The following is a 22,141-nucleotide window of genomic DNA, read 5'->3' on the forward strand; positions in this document are numbered from 1 at the left end:
GAGGGACGTTTCAAAATTTGTTTTGATCTACTGTTAGTGTGTTAATTGTAAATGCTGTTAATTCTGCCTGATACGCGTGTTGTGGAGTGTATTATTGTAAGAATAGGCAATGCGGGAATCGGGACCATCTCATTACCAATGAACAAAGTGATCAATAAACGCAAATGAAGACAATCAGATGAATTACCAAACTAGCTACTAATAAATTACGGGTGGACTACTAATAAATCACGACACATACCCAGCACAGACGCGCGAACAGCAAAACGGGGCCTCGAAAGCGGACAAAAAACAACACGAATGAAGGCGCCATGCGATGCCATATCACAGGATAATGAAACCTCAGATCTTGTAGTGATCGGTGATTGATGATTGTATAAACAGATGAAGGCATTTTGCCCTCGATCGGTCCTTATTAACAGATAGGTCGTCTCTTATCTTTTCCACTCTTCATGTAGTGAACGCGTCTGATCTGCGAGACTGACTTCATTGTATGTGCTTAAATTTCAACGATGCAATACTCGATTGCGTAATGGCGAACCCATTATGCTGCGAAGATGCCCGGAGCGAGGACATCCCAAAACAGTATTTTAATGACGCTCCACTCTTGTAGTCGATTTTTTGCCGAATGAAGGATAAGTACCTGGTGGTTGAAGGAAAATCTGGGACTCACACGACCGTAAAGATCGTGATCAGATGATGGAGGGGGATCAAACTGTCTGCTTCAGGGTGATCGTTGAGAAAGCGAGTCCCTTTCTTGGGGTGCACCATGTCAAGAACAACCAGATAGTGGGCCGAACTTGTCGGAAGGCATTGGGGCATAATTACGACGGCAAATTACATTCCACATTTTGTGGCTTTATTTTCCACTGCTCCTGTGCATTTATTTTCCATTGCACCTTAAACTGGTTTGCTGGCGTGATCGTAACGTAATCCTTAGCGTGTGGCCATTTGACGGGAGCGTCGAAAGAGCTTCATTCGACTGAAGTTAATACTCGTTCATCCTCGCAGTCACTGGCGCCGTTAGGCGGTGGACTGCTTGCTCGCGGCCGAGCTGCTTATCCTCCGAAGGACTGAGCACCGGCATTGGCGGCTGATCCGGAGAGACCACCACCGAAGCCACCGGGGAATCCGCCGGCTCCTTGGGTGAAGGACTGGCTACCGGCAGAAGCTGCCGAACCCGATCCACCGAATCCACCGTGTCCACCGCCCTGGGTGAACGACTGGCTACCGGCTGATGCTGCCGAGCCAGAGAATCCTCCGAAGCCACCACCGTGTCCGGGGAAGCCACCATGCCCGAAGCCACCTCCCTGGTTGAACGACTGTGCTCCAGCGTTTGCTGCCGAACCGGAGGCACCAAATCCGCCACCGTGCAGCTGACGAGTGACACGGCTTTCACCTTCTGCTGACGAAGAGAAACGTTTAGCACAGTCAGTGGTCAGGCCAACATTTGGGGAAGTTACGAGTCCGGCAACGTACCCTGCATTGGAGCACAGCTCACGGCCGCCACCAAGGCCAGCAGAACGATGAAGTACTTCATTTTTGGTAAGTGCAAAAGTCACACAACTTCGGTTAGGGAGTTCCAGAACGAGACTGATAGCTTAGACGGTGGCTCGGTTCGATTTTATACTACGGTGCCCATCGTGCATCATCCGCAGGCCATCAGAGAATCCTGAACCCTCCGCTTATCAGCTCCGCTGGCAGTAGTTGGCCAATGTTTATGGCTAGCGATAATGTTGGGGATGAAAATCAAAGCAACGGTCCATTGCAAAAGTGGAACTGTGGAACATTCATTCCAGTTTTGTTGGATTTTCCCTCAGGAAATGGGACATTTCTCTCCACACGGGTTTCCCCCAGAAACTGGACAGCATGAATTTTTGTACTTTTGAATCGGTGGAAAGATTCACATAATCGATACACCTTCATGGTTCCTAACATCCGAAGTAGTTTTCTTTGGTTCCCTTGAACAGAAATACGCGAATGATGGGATCTTCTCTGTCGATTGTAGATTGTTATACGAAATATTAGTACCAGTTTGTTAGCATTACCATTACCATTACCATTAGCATTACCAGCATTACCAGTTTGTTTCTCCATTTTTCACTAAAAGCATAATATTTCGAAATACAAAACAGCTTAAATCGTCAATTTTTTTGAGTTGCATAATTTATTTTGAATATGGTTCCGTTATCATCCTGATGGTTGTCCTGTTCTTACCGGATTCGCCTGTTTGGGTTAAACAGCTGATAGTGCCCAAAAAGATTGCCCAAAATATGTAACCATCGGTCCGAAAGCAAACAAACCCGGCCAAATTCACAGTGCGACAAGCGTATTTCGAAACTGAGACAACACGCAAGGAAATCCGGTTGAGTTTTATATTATTCAAACGATAATATTGCCGTCAAAACTTCTGGGTCGCAAAAGAGGTTTTCAGTGAAGCGAAAGAGAACGACTGTTGAGTGATAAGGTCAAATACTCCACAATAAACTGAAACGACTTTATTCGAACTTTGAGGCAATAAAGAAACATTTTTTTTTGAACTGGTCAACACGATGTTTTCTCGATCTGGTTAATTGGTGCCATCTAATATGATCCCCTTAAGAGCTTCAACGGGCCTGTAGCTGACGAAGGGTCCGTTCCATATTTTGCGCCGAAGTACCGAAACATGCTTGCCGCACTGTGGTAGCAAAATGAGGTCAACAAGCGCAATGGGGTCTGCGCGAAAAGACACACCAAAGTCACTGGATGACCGGAAGACTTGGAGCAGATTGCGAATTGACCTCCGGACAAAAAAGATGGAACCCCGCGATTGGTTGGCTTTTCGGCAAAACAAATGAAGGCGTGCATCGGACGGCGTTACTTAACCTCCAATTCGTCGTTTATTTTTTCGGCATTTCTTGTATGTCCATTTTCGTTGCAAAATACTTTCTTTTCGTCGAATGATGACGTATTCGATAGCACAAACAAAAATGGGTCGAAAAAGTTCAAAGGTGCGCGAAACAATGGTGTTCTTAAGCGTGCTCGTGTATTTCCGCGTCTCTGGTCAGTTTAGTGTCCATAACCACCACCATAGCCACCACCACCGCCCTGCGAAAACGACTGCGAAGCGGCGTTTGCCGCCGACCCGGAAAGTCCTCCGAAGCCACCACCTCCGTGGCCACCACCTCCGTGGCCACCACCTCCGTGGCCACCTCCGAAGCCACCTTCCTGGTTGAAGGACTGCGCCCCGGCATTGGCCGCCGATCCGCCGAATCCACCGAATCCGGGGAAGCTGCCTCCACCGTGACCACCGCCGCCCTGCGTGAAGGACTGTGATCCGGCCGATGCCGCCGACCCGGAAAGTCCTCCGAAGCCACCACCTCCGTGGCCACCACCTCCGTGGCCACCACCACCACCGTGGCCACCTCCTCCGTGGCCACCTCCGAAGCCACCTTCCTGGTTGAAGGACTGTGATCCGGCCGATGCCGCCGACCCGGAAAGTCCTCCGAAACCACCACTTCCGTGGCCACCACCACCACCGTGGCCACCTCCTCCGAAGCCTCCGAAACCACCACCCTGGTTGAAGGACTGCGCAGCGGCGTTGGCCGCGCTACCACTCAGACCCCCAAAATCACCTCCTCCGCCACCGCCCCCGTAGGCCGATCGAACGACGCGGATCGGAAGATCGGTTTCATCGAACAGAATCACTGCAAAGAGAGGTACCGAATCCATTAGGTCCGGGATTCCACGTGGTCCACAGCTCCGACCCGTTTCATGTTCCACTTACGCTGATACGGCAACGCCGAAGTGGTGGCCATTATGGCGGCCAAGAAGACGACGAACGACTTCATGTCTGCGCCACACGTTAGAACTCTACCTGTCGGGAACACTCGGGACTAACAGCAACAACACTTTCGACGGGACACGCTCGACGTTTGATCGACTTGACTTACGATTGCGCAATGTTGATCCTCTAGGTGCATCCTAGCCGTATTTATATCGGCACGGAGCTGCGGCGATCGGTGGCTGACGAGGCGAGTTAATTGCAAAGACCAGGACCAGCGGGATGGTTCTGGAGGGCCACCACTCGGGGGTTCACTTTTGGGATCTTTGCGCAATTTCCATTCTTCCGATACGCCGATCATCATCTACCATGATCATCAACATCGCTTTCTATGGCGGCTGCGGGCTGTGAGTCAGCACGAAGTACAGGGGCTGCCAGTGCGATGCAATCCACTTTTCAACCCATCCCCAGCACCGTGATCCCGCGCCAATTCCTGGACGCCCAAACCGTGACCTCGCAGAAACGGGCGAGCATGATCCGGGCAGCGGTAATCAGAGGCGGTTTCTCTGTGGCGATGATTGATGGGCCCAATTCTTCAACTCAAGATCACGGCCGCGAATTTGCTACGGAACCGCTTCGGGATAAGCTTCGGGTTTGGGATTAAGGAGCCGAGCCAACGAGAACGCTTTGTGCTAACCGCTATCATCGGGAACTCTGCCATCCGCTGCGGTCATTCTGATGGAACGTGTATCTGTCACGTGAAAAGGGAGAAAGAAACTTTTTGACTTCTTTGAATCACTCCTTTACCAGTCTTGGGTAAGAGGGATTTATTTCAGCAACGCGTGCTATGCGACGATCGGTTCGAAGATTGATTTTTTAAATAATTGATAGGCAAGTTTAAGTTGTCAACGGTTCTTTGTTGACATCTGAACATGCCCTTGCCCGCTGCCTGCGTGATCGGAGCCGTATTTTAGATAGCTGGGGACCGAGATCTGAAGAGTAGATCGTTTGGTTGGCCCTTGTGTCGACTTCAACTTCAATTTGACTTCAACAAAATATGCGGGAAGTCTGCTCTTATTTCTTAAAGCAAGTCCCTCAAAGAACTTCCCTAAACTGTAGTGAGAAGCTATCATAAAAAAAATATAGAGCGATCTTGCTATGTTGCTTCGGTCAGCGACGGCCTTTCAAGCGAATGATTATCGAACAGCTTAATCTAAAACAATACTCCCCGACCTAGAAGCCTGCGTTTCTCTGTGGCGATGCGGCAGGGTTTTCCCAGCATTCGGACTGCGAACAGGTTTCCATGCTCAACGGGAGGCTTTTCCCGTCCCGAAACCAGTTCACCGTTCGCCTTGCGCCATTGCCGATGTTGAGGATCAATTTCATCTTTGTTCATTTTCCTCTTTTATGTTTATACTATGAAGAGCTCAAGACATAGGCACTCAAGTCGATTCGATTGTTGATCTCGATGGGCCTCATTTAGCAATCCTTCACTCGATCGCCGGATTTTGCGCATTTTGCGCAACCTTGACTATTGTGGTAGGTCGCAAATTCGCCGGAATATTCGACCACAAACGATCTCTTCCGGGATGCGAGCGCCTTAATTGGGGATAATTGTGTGAAGCGCGCATCTTCTTGAGGTTTAAAATATCAGATCCTCAGTGCGTGAGGCTAAACACATGCTCATAATAATCATAATCTAGCTATTACGTATATTATTGTAAATAAACCTTTCAGTATTGTTTAAACTTTTTTGCTTGTTTTGTCCAGCGGTCAGACAGAACATCAACGTGTTCTGCATCGTCCACCAAAGCGGAGTTATGGCGCTAGCTCTGGTCGTAAACTGAAGGTCACCGAGTCGAGTTGACACCCATAAAAGACTTCAACGCCACAGGTAGGTGGCGACGAACCCCGATCGTCTGTCCGAAATTGCTCCGAGCCAGACATCGTCCCAGACACATTGCTCTTGCGCGAACCCACCGATGGGTTATCCCCTTTTCGGACGAGAGACGATTTCGTGCTCCACACGTTATACGGAAAGTTGACATATTTATTATCGATTGTTTCGAACACAGTATCACCAACGATTGGGGTTGCTTCTCCTCGGGAGCGAGAAGATCAAGTAAAAAAAACGGCTTTTATAAAATAACACGTAAGCGGGCGGAATAATGTTACCATAAAAACCGTATCACAATCGGCCACCCGTTGCTGCTGCCGCCCGTTGCTCCTGCGATCGTGGCGGACGGTGCCGGATGGCCATCGAGGTGAATCACTACCCCTCTGACTGGCTCTGACACCGGACACCGGACAACAAACCGCGACTGAGAGGTTAGGCCAGTGTCATGGGTGCCATCGGAATGTGATGCTTCCGTTTTGTGTTTTGCTCGTGTCTCTGTCTTGCGTGTGGTTGTTGTTGTGTTTATGTGTGTGTGTTTTGTACAGACTACCGATTTCTAGAACGTAATCCGGACCGTCAGTCAAAGCGTGGGGCCATCGAATCGATTCCGATTCCCCATCCGGCGTAGTTGTCGTCGTCGTCGTCCTCGTCGTCGTGGTTGCAGCACATTGGATGTTGCTGTGGCTGCTGCTTTCCCTAGGTGCTGCGTTTAACCGCTGAAGGACTGGGCACCGGCGTTGGCAGCGGAACCAGAGAATCCACCGAATCCGGGGAAGCCACCGGCACCACCGGAGAACGACTGCGCTCCGGCCGATGCAGCAGATCCGGAGAGACCACCGCCGAAACCACCGGGGAATCCGCCGCCCTGGGTGAACGACTGCGAGGCCGCGTTAGCAGCCGATCCAGAGAATCCACCTCCGAAGCCACCGGGGAAACCACCGCCCTGGTTGAAGGACTGCGCACCAGCGTTGGCCGCGCTACCTCCGAACTGTGGCGAGCGAGCTACTCGCACTACCGGAGCATCGACCGGAACCAGGTAGGCAACTGTGAATCGAGTTCGAAAACGAGGAACGTTCAAATCTGGGACTCACTCTGCTCCTGCCGGGGACACTCACTTTGGTACGGGGCACTGTTGGCAACGGCCAGGACTGCGGCCAGGACGAGGGCACAAACCATGGTTTTCATCTTGGGGAAGCTGAGGCAACACTGCGCACTGTACACACGAAACAAAAAATGGCCGAACGGATGGCGGATGCTGTCTGTAGAGCTGGCGCTGGACGAATAATATCGCAGCACCGGTGGACAGATGGCTTTATATATCGGGCGACGAACTGTCGCCGACCGTCGCCACATTATCACATTATGCGACACATCGTGAACCGCCACTCCACAGGCCTCCACCACCACTCCTTCACCCGAAGGGCCTTCGAGGCGCTGTTTGGGCTGTGGTGCGCCGGGGCGGGAGGTTCGCTGAGACCAGTTTTCCAGACCCAGCCAGCCAGCCAGCCAGCAGCCGGACGACGCCATCCGACCCACACATCTAAATGCCGCCGAAGACGAAGAAGATCGCCGAAGATCCACGATCGAGGCACTTCGTTTCGCCCGTAAGTCCGCAGAAGTCGCTGGAGACCATCGCCCCGAAGCGCGCTCCCTGTCAAGACCTGTGCCGCTGGAGAGGTTAGGTCACGCCGTGCCCCGTAGATCGCGGATCTCGTGTGTACCTTTGTGATCATCGTCTCGTCGATGGCGTAGTGTGGGTGACCGGCCATTAGTGGCGGCCCGCGGTTCCGGCATTAAAAGTACGGCTTCGGTGCAAATTCACTTATCAGCCAGACTCGCTCTCGCCGCGTTCTATTTGTTTTGCTTTTATTCGGATGGGATGTTTCGTGCGTCCATAACCGGCTTTCGAGTAAGCCACTGCCACTGAGTCGGGCGATTACTGCTCGGCCGGAAACCTGCTCGAAGCCTCCACCTGGGCTGGGCTGTGTCACCAAACACGACACCCTGGCCGCGATAACGACCGAGCGTCCCCTTAGGAAGTGCCTGGACGGGTGGCTGGCCGGCCCGTGAGGATATGCAAATACCGAACACGATTTGTATCGAAAGTTTTGGGGGTTTTTACTTCGAATCGATGAATTTTGTGTCCACCTTTTTTTTGTGGCGCGTGTTTTCCCGTGCAATCGAACGGGGAGCTAAAGTCGACGGCCTGTGCCTGTGCCTAGTATATTCCGGTTTGCCTTTTACCCTTTTCGATTTCGGCGGTCGGTTCGGGTGGACAGAATTTGGGGAGAAAGCTGCTGCTGCTGCTACGTTGGGCCATCGGTTACTGTAGCGCGCCATCGGATCGGTGTTTAATTGCACTTTGCGACGATTGTATAACGAAAAAAGCTGTGAAAGTGTAAGTTTTTGCAAAGTCATAAATCGATCTAAGCGGTGATCTGATGAAGGAAAGTGCTCTCTGCTCTGATCTGGCCTGATCTCTACTGATCTAGAGATCTAGGGGCATTTCTTCGGCCGTAATTGTAAAATCTTTACTTCCAAGTCTGAAAATGTAGTTCAAACGTAATTAATAAAATAATTTAAAAAAAAATATTTCTATTTCTTTCACTCACAGCAAACTGACATTTTAGCAAAATGTTCAATCAATTGCAAAGAAACTTTCCCCTACTTTACCAATAAATGCCTGCAGGTTGTTGGACTTGGGTACAACTTTATGCTGTAAAACATATCTCGTAGAATTTTAGAATGGCTCAACTCAGTATTGTTTAGGAACCATTCAAAGATGAACCCCAGCAAAGAGCCATTTTTTCGAATGTTGCTGTCATGGCTGAATCGAACATTGCTTGTGGACCCTGCGGCGTCCAACTGATGCTCGTGTTTGCAAGAAAACAAACCACTATTACCCTGCCTTCGCCCAACATATTCAATACTTCCCTTGGCCGACCCCCAGTTAAACCGGAGAGGATGTAATAGTTCAAAAATACTGTAAATATTTAAGAACACCTTCCAACGGCGGCCCTGGATGGTGGAGAATCATTGAGAAGGTGGAGGACACCGAGGACCACGCGCCCCCCTGAACGCTGATATTGTTTTGGGCCGAAGGCCGTCTCCCAGGGACTGGTGCGGCTGGTCAAAAATTGAGCCGCGATGTGTGTAAAACGTAACTCAAGCTGCGGCACGTAAATATGGCGACCGGCTCAAGGTTGTCGTGGGCTACACACGACACTATCACGACTTTGGTTACGCTCGGAGAAGATCGTGTGATTTATTAGTAGCGCTCATTCTTGGGGCTTCGGGTTCCGGTATTCGGGACTGAACCTTGGACGGCGAAACATGGCGCCGTTCTTGACGGTAGAGCACACGACCATATTTTGGGATATACATCAGTGGATGAGCCCCAAACCTGTTCGGCCCGGAAGTAAACCCTTTGTGCTGGAGAAAGGATTACGACCGACCGACACAAGTTTCGTGCATTTGAAATGATACTAGCAGCAGCGTGGAGCAGATTTTTAAACATCCTTCGGCCGGGTTACCTTGTGTGGTTTGCGTGACAAGGCAACCGACAGGGTCAGTCACAGTTGCTGAGTCGCTGCAGAAAAAAAAAACCGGTCCGCGGTGAATTTTCATCAAGAAAATCAACAATGTTGTGCGGGAAGTCCCGGCGATCGTTCGGTATTTGCTGTGTGAGATGCGTGCCGTTTTGGTCCGATTCATTGTATTTTTCAGGCAGATAATAAGCAGATCAAACATTGCGAGTCGATCGGGAACGAGTCCCCACTTTGGTTGGGAATTTCCGATCATTGAGGCGTAAAAAGGAATCAAATTAATGGCGAATGATTGGACTGAGGACTACACTCGAGCTACTTCGTGGAAAGACGAGGATTTCAATTAATCGCCTCCGACGATCCTCTTCGGGATCTACGATCTGCGATGCGTCCGACGATTCTAAGGGAGCTCCTGTTGTTTGCCTCTCATGGACGATCGATCCGCATACCGGTTCTAGTGGGAAGAGCGGTGGAACTTGGGCCGTTTGTGGTGCCGTTTCAGTGTGGCCCGCTGGGCTTGTGTGGATCTTCAGGCGGTCGGTGTGTGAGGATTTTTTGCACAAATAAAATCGTAGTTCTTCCTTTTTTCAGCACACATCTTAAACGCGAATGTAAACCGGTTCCAGGGCACCATCCGGACGCCGCCTTGCGCCACGCACTGTCTAGTTTGCGTTGTTTTGAATATATTGTTTTCCTTATGAGTGTTAATGTTTTTTGTTTTCATTTTTTGCTTTACGTTGACCGTGGCCCGTTCGCCGAAGATCATCGGTCCACGTAATTGAGTGGGGAGCCTATGGATTTTATTCCGATTTACATTTTTTGAATTTTGATCACCCGACGATGGACGCACCGTCTTTTGATTGGATTAGAACTAGGCTGATCGCATTAATACATAATTTGTTGGCTTTTATTAGTTTCGGGTATTTCGGATGCACGTTACATATTATAAAAGCATTAAGGGATTACGAGAGCGATGAGCGATGTTACGCTACATCGATCAAATACACTTCGGCCGTCGATCGGATAGTTAGAAAGTCTGTATTAAAAATATGTCTGTATTTAATATTTAATTGTTGTATCGAATTGTTTTAAACAAATGGTTGCAAAATCAAAAAGTTTACAAAATAATCGATTGAAAATGTCTACAATCAAGATAAACTCTTTATTGTTTCTGTTTTCGGCGCTCCAATCACCCGTCGGCGCAGTACTTGAATGTGAGATAAAATAAATCGGCAATAACTCCTAAGAAGGGACCTTCCTTAATGGCGTGTGAAGGTTTCAGTAGTGGTGCTTGTAGACGCTGGTCTGAACCGATCCCCCGTGACCACCGTTGCTGGTAGAGGACACACTGGATCCGACAGATACACCGTTGCCTGCACCGCCGTACCCACCGCCATAGCCACCACCAAAGCCACCACTTCCTCCACCGAACCGGGAGGCCGAAGCAAAGCTTCCTCCGTTGGGACTGAACGAGCTGACGGTGCCTCCGCCATTACCGGTCGATGCATAGTACGTGGAACCGCCGTGTCCATCGGAAGATCCTCCGAATCTGTTGGCCGAAGCGAACCCACCTCCGTTGCCAGTGCCAAAGCTGGAAACACTGACTCCTTGGCCCGTTCCGCCGAATCGGTTGCCGAAACCAACGCCTGCTCCACCACCTCCATAGTTTCCTGGCTGTCCGTGAGGGATGTAGTTGGAAGTGGACCCTCCATTGCCGTAGTGGGACACCACGGTACCGCCTTGGCCCAAACCATTGGTACTAGTGCTGATACTAACACCCTGTCCGCCGCCATAGCCACCATCGTTACCGCCGAAGCGATTGTTGAAGGAGCTTCCTCCACCGGCTCCAGCCCCGGCAGCGACCCCAGATCCACCGAACCCATATCCGGTCTGGGAGCACAAATCGGCGAACGGTAGCGGCGGCAGCTGTACCGCCGGGAACATGTTCGAGAAGAACTGATTCTGCTGCGCCTGCGTAGCGAATGCTTGCGCCTGGAAGCTACGGCACGCCTGGTTCCAGGCATTCACCTGCGCCTGCGGGTACTGGTTGATGTTGAACGTACTGTAAGCGGCTACCGGGGAGATTAAGCAACGTTTAACAACCAATCACCCAACGGTCCACCACACAGCAACGGCCGGTCCTTACCGACATGGTGACCGAACGCGATCACCACGAAAGCCAGCGCCACGTGTGGCAACATAACGGCGGAACCGGAAGCACCTGTGACGGTCATCGATCGAGCGAACTACACTGGCTGGGCTACAGACGTTGTGCCCGGGAAAAAGCACTTGATTCGGTTCGCGAACTTCCGAGCGGCAGAGTAACCCACACGATGTGAGTCAATTACGCTCATTGCGCTCCGCTTTTAACCAACCACCGGCCGACCGGCCGGGTCGAGGAGGTGGATCCATCGAACGCGATCGGCTGGCCGAGGCGTTCGTGAGTGCCGTTCTCCCACACTCCCAGCATCCCTATAGTGCGCAGCAGCATCCGAAGCACCAGGTCTCGCCATTCAACACACGTAGCGAGATCGCTACGAGCGAAGACCTTATCGGATTCGGACGGCACTGGTGGAAACCCGACGGGGGATTAAACAACAGACGAGCAAAAAAAAACACAGAACCGACAGACAATCGACAACCAAAGATCGGCACAGCGCGCAGAGTTTTATTTTTCCTGACACATCCGTTCCTCCGGTGCCCGGCCGAACTAGACGGCAAGTCACGAGAGCCGCAAGAACCGGGTCCTCTCTGGTTCCTGGTTCCTGGAGACTTACGCACGAAATTGGGCGATTGAATGAGAATTAAAAGTCACGGCACGGAAAGATTTTTTTTCCTGTCACCGTCCACCAGGTTGGCGAGATGAGGTTTTATTTTTTTCAGCATCCGGCGCGAGAAATGAGGGTGCGAGAGATTAATCCCCGGTGGTTCGGCGGGTTGTCTGACGGCACCAAAAACAAACCCGCCGGGGGAGAAACCCCACGATGGCAGGAGGATCGCGGTTGGCAAAACAAAACTTCTGAGGATGGTAAGAAACTAACACGAAACGGCGATGCGGTATGCTGTCCACGATCGATCCTAATCGGGCACGTTGGCTGTACGGGCTGTGAGGTCAGATGATGGTGCCATTTCCGGCTCAGCTCTTCCACACCCAGGCTTCGCTTTCGCTCCTCTTGACGGTACCGTCGGCCGACTCGTCGGTGCTGATGCGCACTCCGAAGTTGTCGCCGGGCCCATTGCCAATGTTCACCTCCGTATGGCGTCCTCCACCGGTCGGTGAAGGTCCGGTTCCAGCGCCCATGCCGTGACCGGAGGAGGTGCTTTGCGACTGAGCTCCGGCACCGCTGGCACTACCGGCGTGGTCAGGACCGCTGTGGCCACCCGATTGACTGGAGCTTCCGGCAGCGCTCGATGTCGTGCCCAAACCTCCGTGACCCGGCCCGTGCTCAGTGTGTGCCGATCCGGAGCTCTCGGTACCGACCGTCCCGTGCATTGGCTGCTGGTGGCCAACCGATTGCGAACTGGCACCGGCGGCACTTCCTGCGCCGGAACCACCGAACGATCCGCTGCTCGAAAACGACTGGGAACCGGCGGACGATCCGGCACCGAACCCTCCTAGGCGCTGCCCCGGGTCCATCCCAGGGAACGGCATTCCCGGGCCCATCATCGGGAAACCGGGTTGGTACGGCTGTCCGAAAGGAAATCCTTGGCCGAATCCAAACCCTTGCCCGGGTGCTCCGTTAAACCCGAACCCGGGTGGGAATCCACCGAAACCGGGATACCCAAAGCCAGCTCCAGTACTTGCCGCTCCAGAGCTTGCTCCAGCACCAGCTCCCGCTCCGGAAGCAGCACCCGTAGGACTACTTCCGGCTAGTCCCAGCGCCAACATCATCGCACTAGCGAAAAGAAAGTTCATTTCAGACACACCACCAGCGAACGTTCCAGGACCAATCTTCAACACCGACTGTGTGGCCTTGTCTCACAATGTTTTCCAAAATTGAAAAGCTCTGGACCGGACGCCATATCAGTTGGGGTTTAGCTGTTCGGGGGTTTTCGGTTGTTGATAGTGCGCTGATGATCCGTAAACATCCTCCAGTCCGTACCGATAAGCCCAAGGTTTGTGTTGCAAAACAAAACTAACCAGTGCGTCCAATAGGAGGGCGGCTTATCAGACGATGGGCATGGATTAGGTCAGGTTAATTCACAACAATAGTGGACCGCAAATCTGTCGTGAGTCAAATCTCAAGGCGACTGCCGAAGTACTGCTTCATCGGTTATTGCTTCATCTCAGCCCATCATCCAAATGCCAGATAGAAAGTCCTTGTTGCCCAGTTTAGAATAATATTTCGGTATGAATTTATTTAGTTCTTGAGCCATGCTCGGTGTCATGTGTACAGAGAATATATAAATATGAGCTACGGAGCTCCGCTTAATCCTTCCACACCCAGGCTTCGCTTTCGGTCTTCTTCACGGCACCATCCTCTGATTCGTTGGTGCTGACTCGGACTCCGTAGCCGTCCCCGGTGTGGTGTCCGGTCGAGTGATGTCCCGACGGCTGGCCACCCTGGTGCACTCCGTGATGCTGTCCGTGGCCATGTTGGCTCGACTGCGATTGGGACTGTGCGCCAGCCGCGCTGCCCACCCCACCATGACCATGCCCGTGAGCGGCCTGTTGCGAGTGTGATTGCGCTCCGGCCGAACTGCCTGTCTGCTCCTGATGGCCACCATGATGATGACCTTGGTGCGATTGCGATTGTGCTCCCGCTCCCGCTGCACTACCACCGCCCAGTCCGTGGTGTCCGTGCTCCTGTTGCCCCACCGAGTGGGACTGCGCATTGGCCCCACTACCCGTACCAGCGTGGTGGTGATCGTGGCCGTGTTGCTGTAGGGTTTGGCTGCTCGACTGCGCTCCGGAGGCACTTCCGGTTTCACCGTGCCCGTGCCCACCGTGTCCGTGCGCACCGTGGGAGGTAGATTGCGATCCTGCGCTGCTACCGGAGCTACTTCCAGCGCCACCACTGCCGTGGCCTGCACCGTGGCTCATCGACTGGGACTGAGCATTGGATCCGCTGGTGGAGTGACCGTCGTGCGCGGACGAGAACGAGCTCGAGAAGGACGAGCTGCTGCTGGAGCTGCCCCCTCCACCATGCACCGGGAACACTGGATGACCACCGGCCTTACCGAACACGTCCGGACTCCAGCCGGGGCTGTGGAGTCCTCCGCCGGCAACCAGAGGCTGGTGTGACTGGAGTCCCGGACCAAACGGCGCAAACTGGGGCAGCGCTGGGAAGCCGGCCCCAAAGGAGGAACTTCCTGCACTGCTGCCACTGCTAGTGCTGCTGCTACCTCCTGCGCCACCGTGATGGGCCAGATCGGCCGGATAACCTTGCACCGTCAGCAACGCACCGACGGAGAGAAGCAAAACATTTCGCACGAGCTGCACTTGCATTGCGCTGATGTTGTGGAGATCGCGTTCCGACCAAATAACGGATGTTCCGCGGAAAGTGTAAACAAACGACGACGGTAGTTGAAGATTGCACTTCGCTTCGACTAAGCTGTGCTGGCCGTGATAGCGCTCGGACTAGATCGCTCTGGGGCATGTTCTAGGCTTTTATAGTGGATGCTTCACGTTTCACCAACACAGCCGATAGGAGCCAATGCTTTCGCCGAGTACGACGACGACGACGACGGCGCAGCCGTTCCAGGGTAATTCCGAGTTCCCTTTTAATCGCAGAGGACCTGTCCTTCGCGTCAGCTGTCTGGCTCGCCGCGACGCTGGGAAAGCCCCGAAAACCGATCGATCTACGCTGATCGATGCTCCGTCAAGCCGGTCTACCGGTTTCGGAACTTGTTTTGGTGCGTAAGATATACATATCTGTCGCCACCGGAACCGGTTCCACTTGGGTGACGACCGCAGGAAGGAAGCTCGCCTAACCTCCGTCGGTGCCGGTGCTCATAGCCCTGGCCCTGACTTCAGCTCACCTTCGAGAGAAGTACTGCCTGTAAGATGAGCTAAAACAGAGTTTCAGTCGGTAAAATGCTGGAGAATTTAAATGAAGTTCATGAAAATTGAGTGGTTTTTCCTATAACTTATTCTAGTGACAGTGTACTAATAATAGTAGTGAAAGGTATACTGTGCAGTGACATGCCTTAGTTGATTATTATTTTATTTTTCGCAAAAACGGCGTCGAAGAAGGGAAGCGTGAGCTCGTTTCAGGCAACATGATGCAGCAGCGTTTGTGGCGTAATTTTTATGTCTCTCGGGTTGGGGTTACTGGCACCGTAGGACACGAAGAACACCTCTGGTTGAACGACACTGAACGTCGGTGGAAGCTCTCGAACCGCAGGCTCATTATAGTTGTTTGCTGAAGGATGAAATAAGATGGAGTCTTCGCAGTGATAGTAGAGAAACATCAAAGTACCGTTTTATGGGCACATTGCCCTTACGGTTGAGATCGATTAAACCCTAACGGAGTGTTGTTTACGCACCTCTACGCACTCGATGGGGATTTCCAGTAGCAACGCCGACAGCTAGTGTAACCACCAGCACCAAAGCGAACATCGAGCTGAACGTTCTTACGAGCATTTTGTTAAGACCATACAGCTAATGATGATCTCCGACTGGCGTAGAATCAACACTGAACTCGCCGAGTTTTGGAAACCACGACGAACGTTTGTTTTCTCAAAAATCCGGTTTTTCATTTTCACGGTATCCCAAAATTCAAACAAACCAGACGTGAGTGGGGAGAGTCTGCCGTTCTATCAATCGCTGTGTGAGAATTTGTGATGGTGGCCGGCAAGAGAAGAAATAATCAACAGGTCTAGAACACCATAACCGGATAACCGGTTTCTTAATTGCCTCGCTAAACAATAATTTTTATTATTTCACGGTACAATATATGAATATCAATACGCTGCTTGATTCGCAAGCCGATAACTTCGTAAGCGACGATAAACGATTATATTGGTAAAATAAAATTCCGAAATAAGATTTGCTAAATGCCTTGTCAAACAGCCAATGGAATAGGATCAACTGTTTAAGTTTTCTTTGTAAAGAGCGAAAAGGAATCAAATCGAAACAGACTTAATAAATTACTGCAATACTGAAAAACAATAAAAGGAAAATGACTGTAGAAATTAAAAACTGAATTAAAGACGTTTAAAAAGTCAGTTTCAGAACCTTGCGTTGCGTGCAATCGCGCTTGCGTTCAATATTTAGTACACTCGCGTGCAATGTAGTACTGTTTACAAACATTTAACATATTTTCGCGGTACACGAACCTGAAACCACGATAGTTTCTTAATCCGAGGTTTAAGAAACAACACTTTCAGTAGCGAACAAGTAAATTATGTTGTTTGTTATAAAGTTATCGAACTTTTCCGTCTGGCAGAAAACAGTGGATTTGACAGTTGGTTGTTGGCTTGGCTTTTGACAGTTCCTGATCATGGTCGCCGGATTGAAGGGGAAAAGGGCCGGATTTGTGGTGCATGTGGTTTTCGTGTTTGTTGTTATAGTGTTATCTCCCGTCCTGTGCGGCGCGCGGCGGGTTCCACCGTGAATTCGAGCCCGAAATTTATAGTGACATCATCAACATCGTGACTTGCGAGATTGTTGGCCGCAAGAATCTGCTCCTTCCATCGATCACTGCGATAACAAAACCGTTCGTTCCAGAACATCCTCGCAGCGGCGCCGGAGTGACGTAAGGGTGCGTGGAAAAGGTGCAGTGTCGGCGGAGAATAAACAAATAGAAAAAGACGAGATTCACCGGTTTCTAAAAAAAGGCCTTCGCAATTAGGGCGGGTCGCACACCGTACCGGAATTTCGTAACATTCCGTATTGCGCTCGTCAGGGATGAACATTGGAGCAGATCCCTAGCAGAACGGCTGCACTCCATCCGAGCATCCAAGTGACCATCGTGCGACCAAAAGCATTCGTCATCAATTACTTGCACTAATCTGGAGAGCGGTGCCCGACCGATAGAGCGCTTTAAAAGTAAACTTGCGATGGTCGCAGCCTTGCGTGTGCAGGACCTGGAAGATACCTAGGAGAAAACCACGTTACGTAGCGCTGAAAGGCGTGCGATCTGCCGGAGCGCTCTCCCCTCATCGGCGGCTTTCCGCGCGGTGCAGTGACACAGGGCAGATACGGATAACGGTGGCCGCGACGGTTTTAACGCCTTGACCAACGGAGGCTAGTGTTAGTATTTAGTGGACCGTCGTGCAGGACGGCAGCGTGTTCCGGTCGCATCGCGTTCAACGAAATAACGCCTCCAAGATTGATTACTAAGCAGTTCAGTTTTGCTTATCGTTGCATCCCGATTGAAAGCGGTGGTCAAATTGTTAGTGGTGTTAACGGTGAACATATTGAAAGCAAAGCCAGTCGTACGTTCCGGTGGCCAATAACGTCTTTTTGCCAACGAGTATACGGTGTTCCGGTGTGCTTCCTAGTGTTACTTTGTAAGTTTTTGTTCAGTCGATGATAGTCATGTTGGTAGTTTCAACAAGGTTGCGATGGTAACTGTACAGTGTTGTGGAAAGTGAAAACATTCAGTAACACATCGCCAGTTAATTAGTCGACCCCATCGGCTTCCAGTAGATCGTGACCTTTGCGTGCATGTAGTGCGATCATATGCTTTACTGTTCGGTTCGAACGGATGCCGGTTTCGTGCCGCAGCGTGCCAATGGAGGGGTTTGCACATTGCGTAATCCTCTTGTTGCCTGAAGGTCGCAAAAGCATCAATTTGGAATACGATTGACCCGCCAACTGAGATGTTCTGCGCTACATCAGCGTCGTGCCATAGGTGTAATTCAACGGCTTCGTGGACCGATTTCACAATCGTTTGTCTTACTAAGAAAGGCTCAACACAGTGACTGCTCTTGTGCCAACTGATTTATCTGAACAGGAACAGCGGGCAGCAGGCAGAGAGGAGAACTTGAAAATTGTCATGTCACGATTTCTCCACCAGAGCGAGAGGACGGCGGCGTGTAACCCTGGGCAACCGATTGTGGACATGTTTCTTGAATGTTTTCTTAACAACCGCACAACACACACCGCACCGCACACTCACAAACAGCGTGCAACTGGTTGGTTTGCTTGGGGGAACCAATTGTTGCGCACCGCACGCGAAACCGTGAAACACGGGATCGAAGTAGTTAGAGCATGATGGAATGGTTCCGTTGCTCGGTAGTAGATTCACTATTGCTAAGAAATGATAAAAGTACTACAACTTAATTCATTCAAGTACCGATAAGAAGGGCAAAAATAGAAGGGCATCCCCGGTTGTGGGGATCGATAAATTTGAACTGAAATAGATGAGTGATTACCCACCGCGTCGGCCAGGGCCGTGCGTTGAACTCGGGTGTTAAATTCTAACCTCCGGCGACTGACGATCCAGCTTGCGACAGAACCCCGTGATAAGAACGAAATCTTGCAAGTGTGTGCGCCCCTCCCGGATTGCTAAGTTGGAAGAAATTTTGTGAAATTAAAACGATTATCGTAGTAGCCTACGGTGATAAGAGACAACGTCGTTCGAGCCGAATCAAAATGAAGTTTTTTGAAACGTTTAAATTGCGTTTAAATTTAGTCTGTTTAATGATGTTATTTTCTTTTTTCTTTCTCCTGCAACGATTACGGTCTCACAGACCGTGCTCATCGCGTTCCCTGATAGCCCTTGTCGAGGCACGGTTCTCTCTTTTCACGAGCGCCCCGTGCACACGCGTCCATCCCGATGGGTTTGCTGAGCGAAGGAAGTCCCCTGTCGTGGGACGAAACGAAGGCGCTGGCGCAGCATGTCCGCGAGCACGGCATCGAGCAGTTTATCAATCTGTTCGCGCGGCTTAAGGACCGCCAGGGCGATGTGCTGAAGTGGGGCGACGAGGTTGAGTACATCATCGTGCGTTTCGACGACGAGAAACGCCGGGTTCAAGTGTCCCTCCGGGCGCAAGACATTCTGGCGCAACTGAATGAAAAAGAGGCTGCCGATCCCCAAGGTAAGTGCGCGGCGGGCGACAGATTGTGACCAAGTGTCGTTATCGAAACACGTGACTCACGTGTTTCGGGCGTGCTGCGCTGTTAGGGGTGGCGTCCAGCGTAAAAATGGAGATAAAAACGATACGTCCAGTAGGCACGGGTTTCATCTCCGTATCGCGTAGCAGATCCCCCATCGATCACGTTGTGTGTCTCTAACTTCCTGCGTTTGTTTCGCTTCCGCAGGTGTGAAATCGCTGTGGCGCCCGGAATACGGTGCGTACATGATCGAGGGAACGCCTGGCAAACCGTACGGGGGGCTGTTAGCCCACTTCAACGTGGTGGAGGCAAACATGCGCTACCGGCGCATGGAGGTGGCCGCCCTACTGCCGGACAACGAGATGGTCATGTCGATCACCAGCTTTCCGCGCCTCGGTTGTCCGGGATTCACGTTTCCCCTGGCCGTACCGACACCGGACGATGAGGCGTGTGCAGCGCGTTCCAATTTTTTCCCTGACGAAGCCATCTTTCCGGGGCACCCGCGGTTCAAGACGCTCACGCGCAACATTCGCCAACGGCGCGGTGAGAAGGTGTCAATCGATCTACCAATCTTCCCCGACCGCAATACGAAAACGCCGGTCGAGGGAAGCATCCCGGCGAAGCCGAACCACGTGCACATGGATGCGATGGGCTTTGGGATGGGGTGCTGCTGTCTGCAGCTCACGTTCCAGGCGTGCAACATTAGCGAAGCGCGCACCCTCTACGATCAACTGACTCCGATGTGTCCGATAATGCTTGCCCTCACGGCCGCCAGCCCCGTGTACCGAGGGTTTCTGACCGATGTGGACTGCCGGTGGAACGTGATATCGGCTTCGGTCGATTGCCGAACGGCGGAGGAACGGGGCGAGGTACCGCTGAAGAACGATCGCTTCCGGATCTACAAATCGCGCTACGATTCCATCGATTCGTACCTCTCACCGGCTGGTGAAAAGTGAGCGACCCCTGGTTCGGATGCCGCCCGTAGTGCAAACTCCACTAATTCTCCTCTCTGTTGTCCCTTCCCTGATAGATACAACGATGTGCCTTTGGTGTTGGATGAAGCACTCTACAAGCGGCTCCGCGAGGGCGATATTGATCATCTGCTGGCGCAGCACATTGCGCACCTCTTCATCCGCGATTCGGTGTCGCTGTTTAGCGAGAAGGTGCACCAGAACGATCGCGAGGATACGGATCACTTCGAGAACATTCAGTCGACCAACTGGCAAACGATGCGCTTCAAGCCACCGCCACCCAACTCACCGATCGGCTGGCGGGTCGAGTTCCGGCCGTGCGAAGCGCAGTTGACCGACTTTGAGAATGCGGCGATCGTGTGCTTCGTCGTGCTGCTGACGCGTGTCATACTCTCGTACCAGCTCGATTTCCTCATTCCGATCAGCAAGGTGGACGAAAATATGCAAACCTCGCAGAAACGGGGCGCCGTGCTGACGGAGAAGTTTTGGTTCAAGAAAAACATTACCGCCCTCGGGGGAACAGCGGCCGCCGCAACGGACGGTAGCAGCGTTCCAGCAGCACCGCAGCCCCAGAATGGGATCGACACCGGCGAGGACGAGTATGAGCTGATGACGATCGATCAGATCATCAGCGGAAAGGGCACCTTCCCGGGGCTGGTGCCATTGATCAACAGCTACCTCGGCTCGATGGATGTGGATGCCGACACGCACTGCACCATCCAGCAGTACCTGAAGCTGATACAGAAGCGTGCCTCCGGCGAGCTAATGACCACCGCCAGCTGGATCCGGAAACAGGTCGTCACGCACCCGGAGTACAAGTGAGTGCACCGTGGTTTCCGAAGAAACTACAATCGAGTATCTAATGTCGGTGTCTCCCCATTGCAGAAATGATTCCGTCGTCGGTGAAGGCATTTGCTACGATTTGCTGCGTAAAGCGAGGGACATTCAGGACGGTGTGGTCGCCTGCCCGGAACTGCTCGGCAACAATATCAGCTCGAAAACCACCGACAGCATTCCGGTCGCCATCGAGAAACACCTCACGAAGCATTGTTAAGGGCCGGCCGGCGGGCATATTGGGGGCCAACCCATTCATTCAACCTCTCGTACGCACGGAGGTCGTCCTGGCTCGAGTTCCGTGTTGAAGTGATCGATCGATCCGGCAGCAGCCGGCATGTCGTTCCGGAAAAGGATGCGGGTAGTACGGGCTGAAGAGCCCACTTATGAACGACGGGCCGAGGTGGTTTCGTCGTAAATGCATTTTTCACTTAGTTGGGCTCATTTTTGCCCAGTATTTGTTACATGTACATGTTTTCGATGTCATTTGTAAGGGAAAGCGGTGTCCGGCAGCCGTGGAAAGTACTTGTTTTCCCTCTGTTTTAGCTAGTTTGTAATAGGTTTTGCTCGTTAAGTTTGTTGTCCGGAAAAGCTACTGTTCCGATCGGTTCTTTGGCGTGTTTTGTATGCGCTTCACAGAAATGAATTATTCAGCAAAAGCGGTAAGTTTTGTTTGTAAAATTGCGCAGGCCTAATTGCGATGTTCCGATATTTTTGTTTTACAAGTACAAGTAGTGCACGTTTGAAAGGCGGACCAGGGGCGTGCTCAAGAGCACCGACCGGCACATTCTTACTGTTGTATGGCGGCTTACTCGGCTGATCTTGCTCGCACTCACTTACAATGGCATCCGGGATACGCAACATGCAAAACCAACCAATTGTTATACACAAATATATTCAGATTTATATTAGAGATCAACGCACGGATTGCGTTGTAAGGATGCTTCACTGTTGGGAAACCCTTAAGGCGAAGAAAGGTAAGTAAAAGCGATCCTCTTCATTCGAACCCGTCGTCGAATATGGGAACGTCGGAAACGGAAGACCACCGTACTGCGCACTTATGATACACACTTAGAAAATCGTTTGCCATTTATTTTCCTCTTTCCCGCTCTTACAGACTATGTT

The 22,141-nt window shown here is 51.6% G+C and overlaps 6 protein-coding genes across 6 annotated transcripts; 1 reads left to right on the forward strand and 5 right to left on the reverse strand.

Moving 5' to 3' along the window:
• Nucleotides 1-836: 836 nt before the first annotated feature.
• On the reverse strand, nt 837-3,830 carry LOC131210439 (uncharacterized). The gene is made up of 5 exons (XM_058203690.1): nt 3,767-3,830; nt 3,519-3,686; nt 3,291-3,359; nt 3,081-3,164; nt 837-1,399 (listed from the first exon to the last, which is right to left on the reverse strand). The coding sequence occupies exons 1-5, from the start codon at nt 3,828-3,830 to the stop codon at nt 1,059-1,061; spliced, it is 726 nt and encodes a 241-aa protein (XP_058059673.1). The 3' UTR covers nt 837-1,058.
• A 2,539-nt stretch (nt 3,831-6,369) lies between these two features.
• Nucleotides 6,370-6,845, reverse strand: LOC131210440 (uncharacterized). The gene is made up of 2 exons (XM_058203691.1): nt 6,776-6,845; nt 6,370-6,704 (listed from the first exon to the last, which is right to left on the reverse strand). Exons 1-2 carry the CDS (start codon nt 6,843-6,845, stop codon nt 6,370-6,372), a joined length of 405 nt encoding a protein of 134 aa, XP_058059674.1.
• A 3,492-nt stretch (nt 6,846-10,337) lies between these two features.
• Nucleotides 10,338-11,609, reverse strand: LOC131210054 (uncharacterized). Its single transcript, XM_058203245.1, has 2 exons — nt 11,352-11,609; nt 10,338-11,277 (listed from the first exon to the last, which is right to left on the reverse strand). Exons 1-2 carry the CDS (start codon nt 11,437-11,439, stop codon nt 10,484-10,486), a joined length of 882 nt encoding a protein of 293 aa, XP_058059228.1. The 5' UTR covers nt 11,440-11,609; the 3' UTR covers nt 10,338-10,483.
• A 732-nt stretch (nt 11,610-12,341) lies between these two features.
• LOC131207311 (uncharacterized) lies at nt 12,342-12,842 on the reverse strand. Its single transcript, XM_058199923.1, has one exon. The coding sequence runs from the start codon at nt 12,840-12,842 to the stop codon at nt 12,342-12,344; it is 501 nt and encodes a 166-aa protein (XP_058055906.1).
• Nucleotides 12,843-13,525: 683 nt separating this feature from the next.
• On the reverse strand, nt 13,526-14,797 carry LOC131209342 (keratin, type I cytoskeletal 9-like). The gene has a single exon (XM_058202392.1). The coding sequence runs from the start codon at nt 14,652-14,654 to the stop codon at nt 13,635-13,637; it is 1,020 nt and encodes a 339-aa protein (XP_058058375.1). The 5' UTR covers nt 14,655-14,797; the 3' UTR covers nt 13,526-13,634.
• A 4,064-nt stretch (nt 14,798-18,861) lies between these two features.
• Nucleotides 18,862-21,970, forward strand: LOC131208652 (glutamate--cysteine ligase). Its single transcript, XM_058201462.1, has 4 exons — nt 18,862-19,195; nt 19,419-20,163; nt 20,242-21,000; nt 21,068-21,970. Exons 1-4 carry the CDS (start codon nt 18,934-18,936, stop codon nt 21,234-21,236), a joined length of 1,935 nt encoding a protein of 644 aa, XP_058057445.1. The 5' UTR covers nt 18,862-18,933; the 3' UTR covers nt 21,237-21,970.
• Nucleotides 21,971-22,141: the final 171 nt, after the last annotated feature.

The sequence above is a fragment of the Anopheles bellator genome, chromosome 2, assembly GCF_943735745.2.
Source record: "Anopheles bellator chromosome 2, idAnoBellAS_SP24_06.2, whole genome shotgun sequence".
NCBI lineage: Eukaryota > Metazoa > Arthropoda > Insecta > Diptera > Culicidae > Anopheles > Anopheles bellator.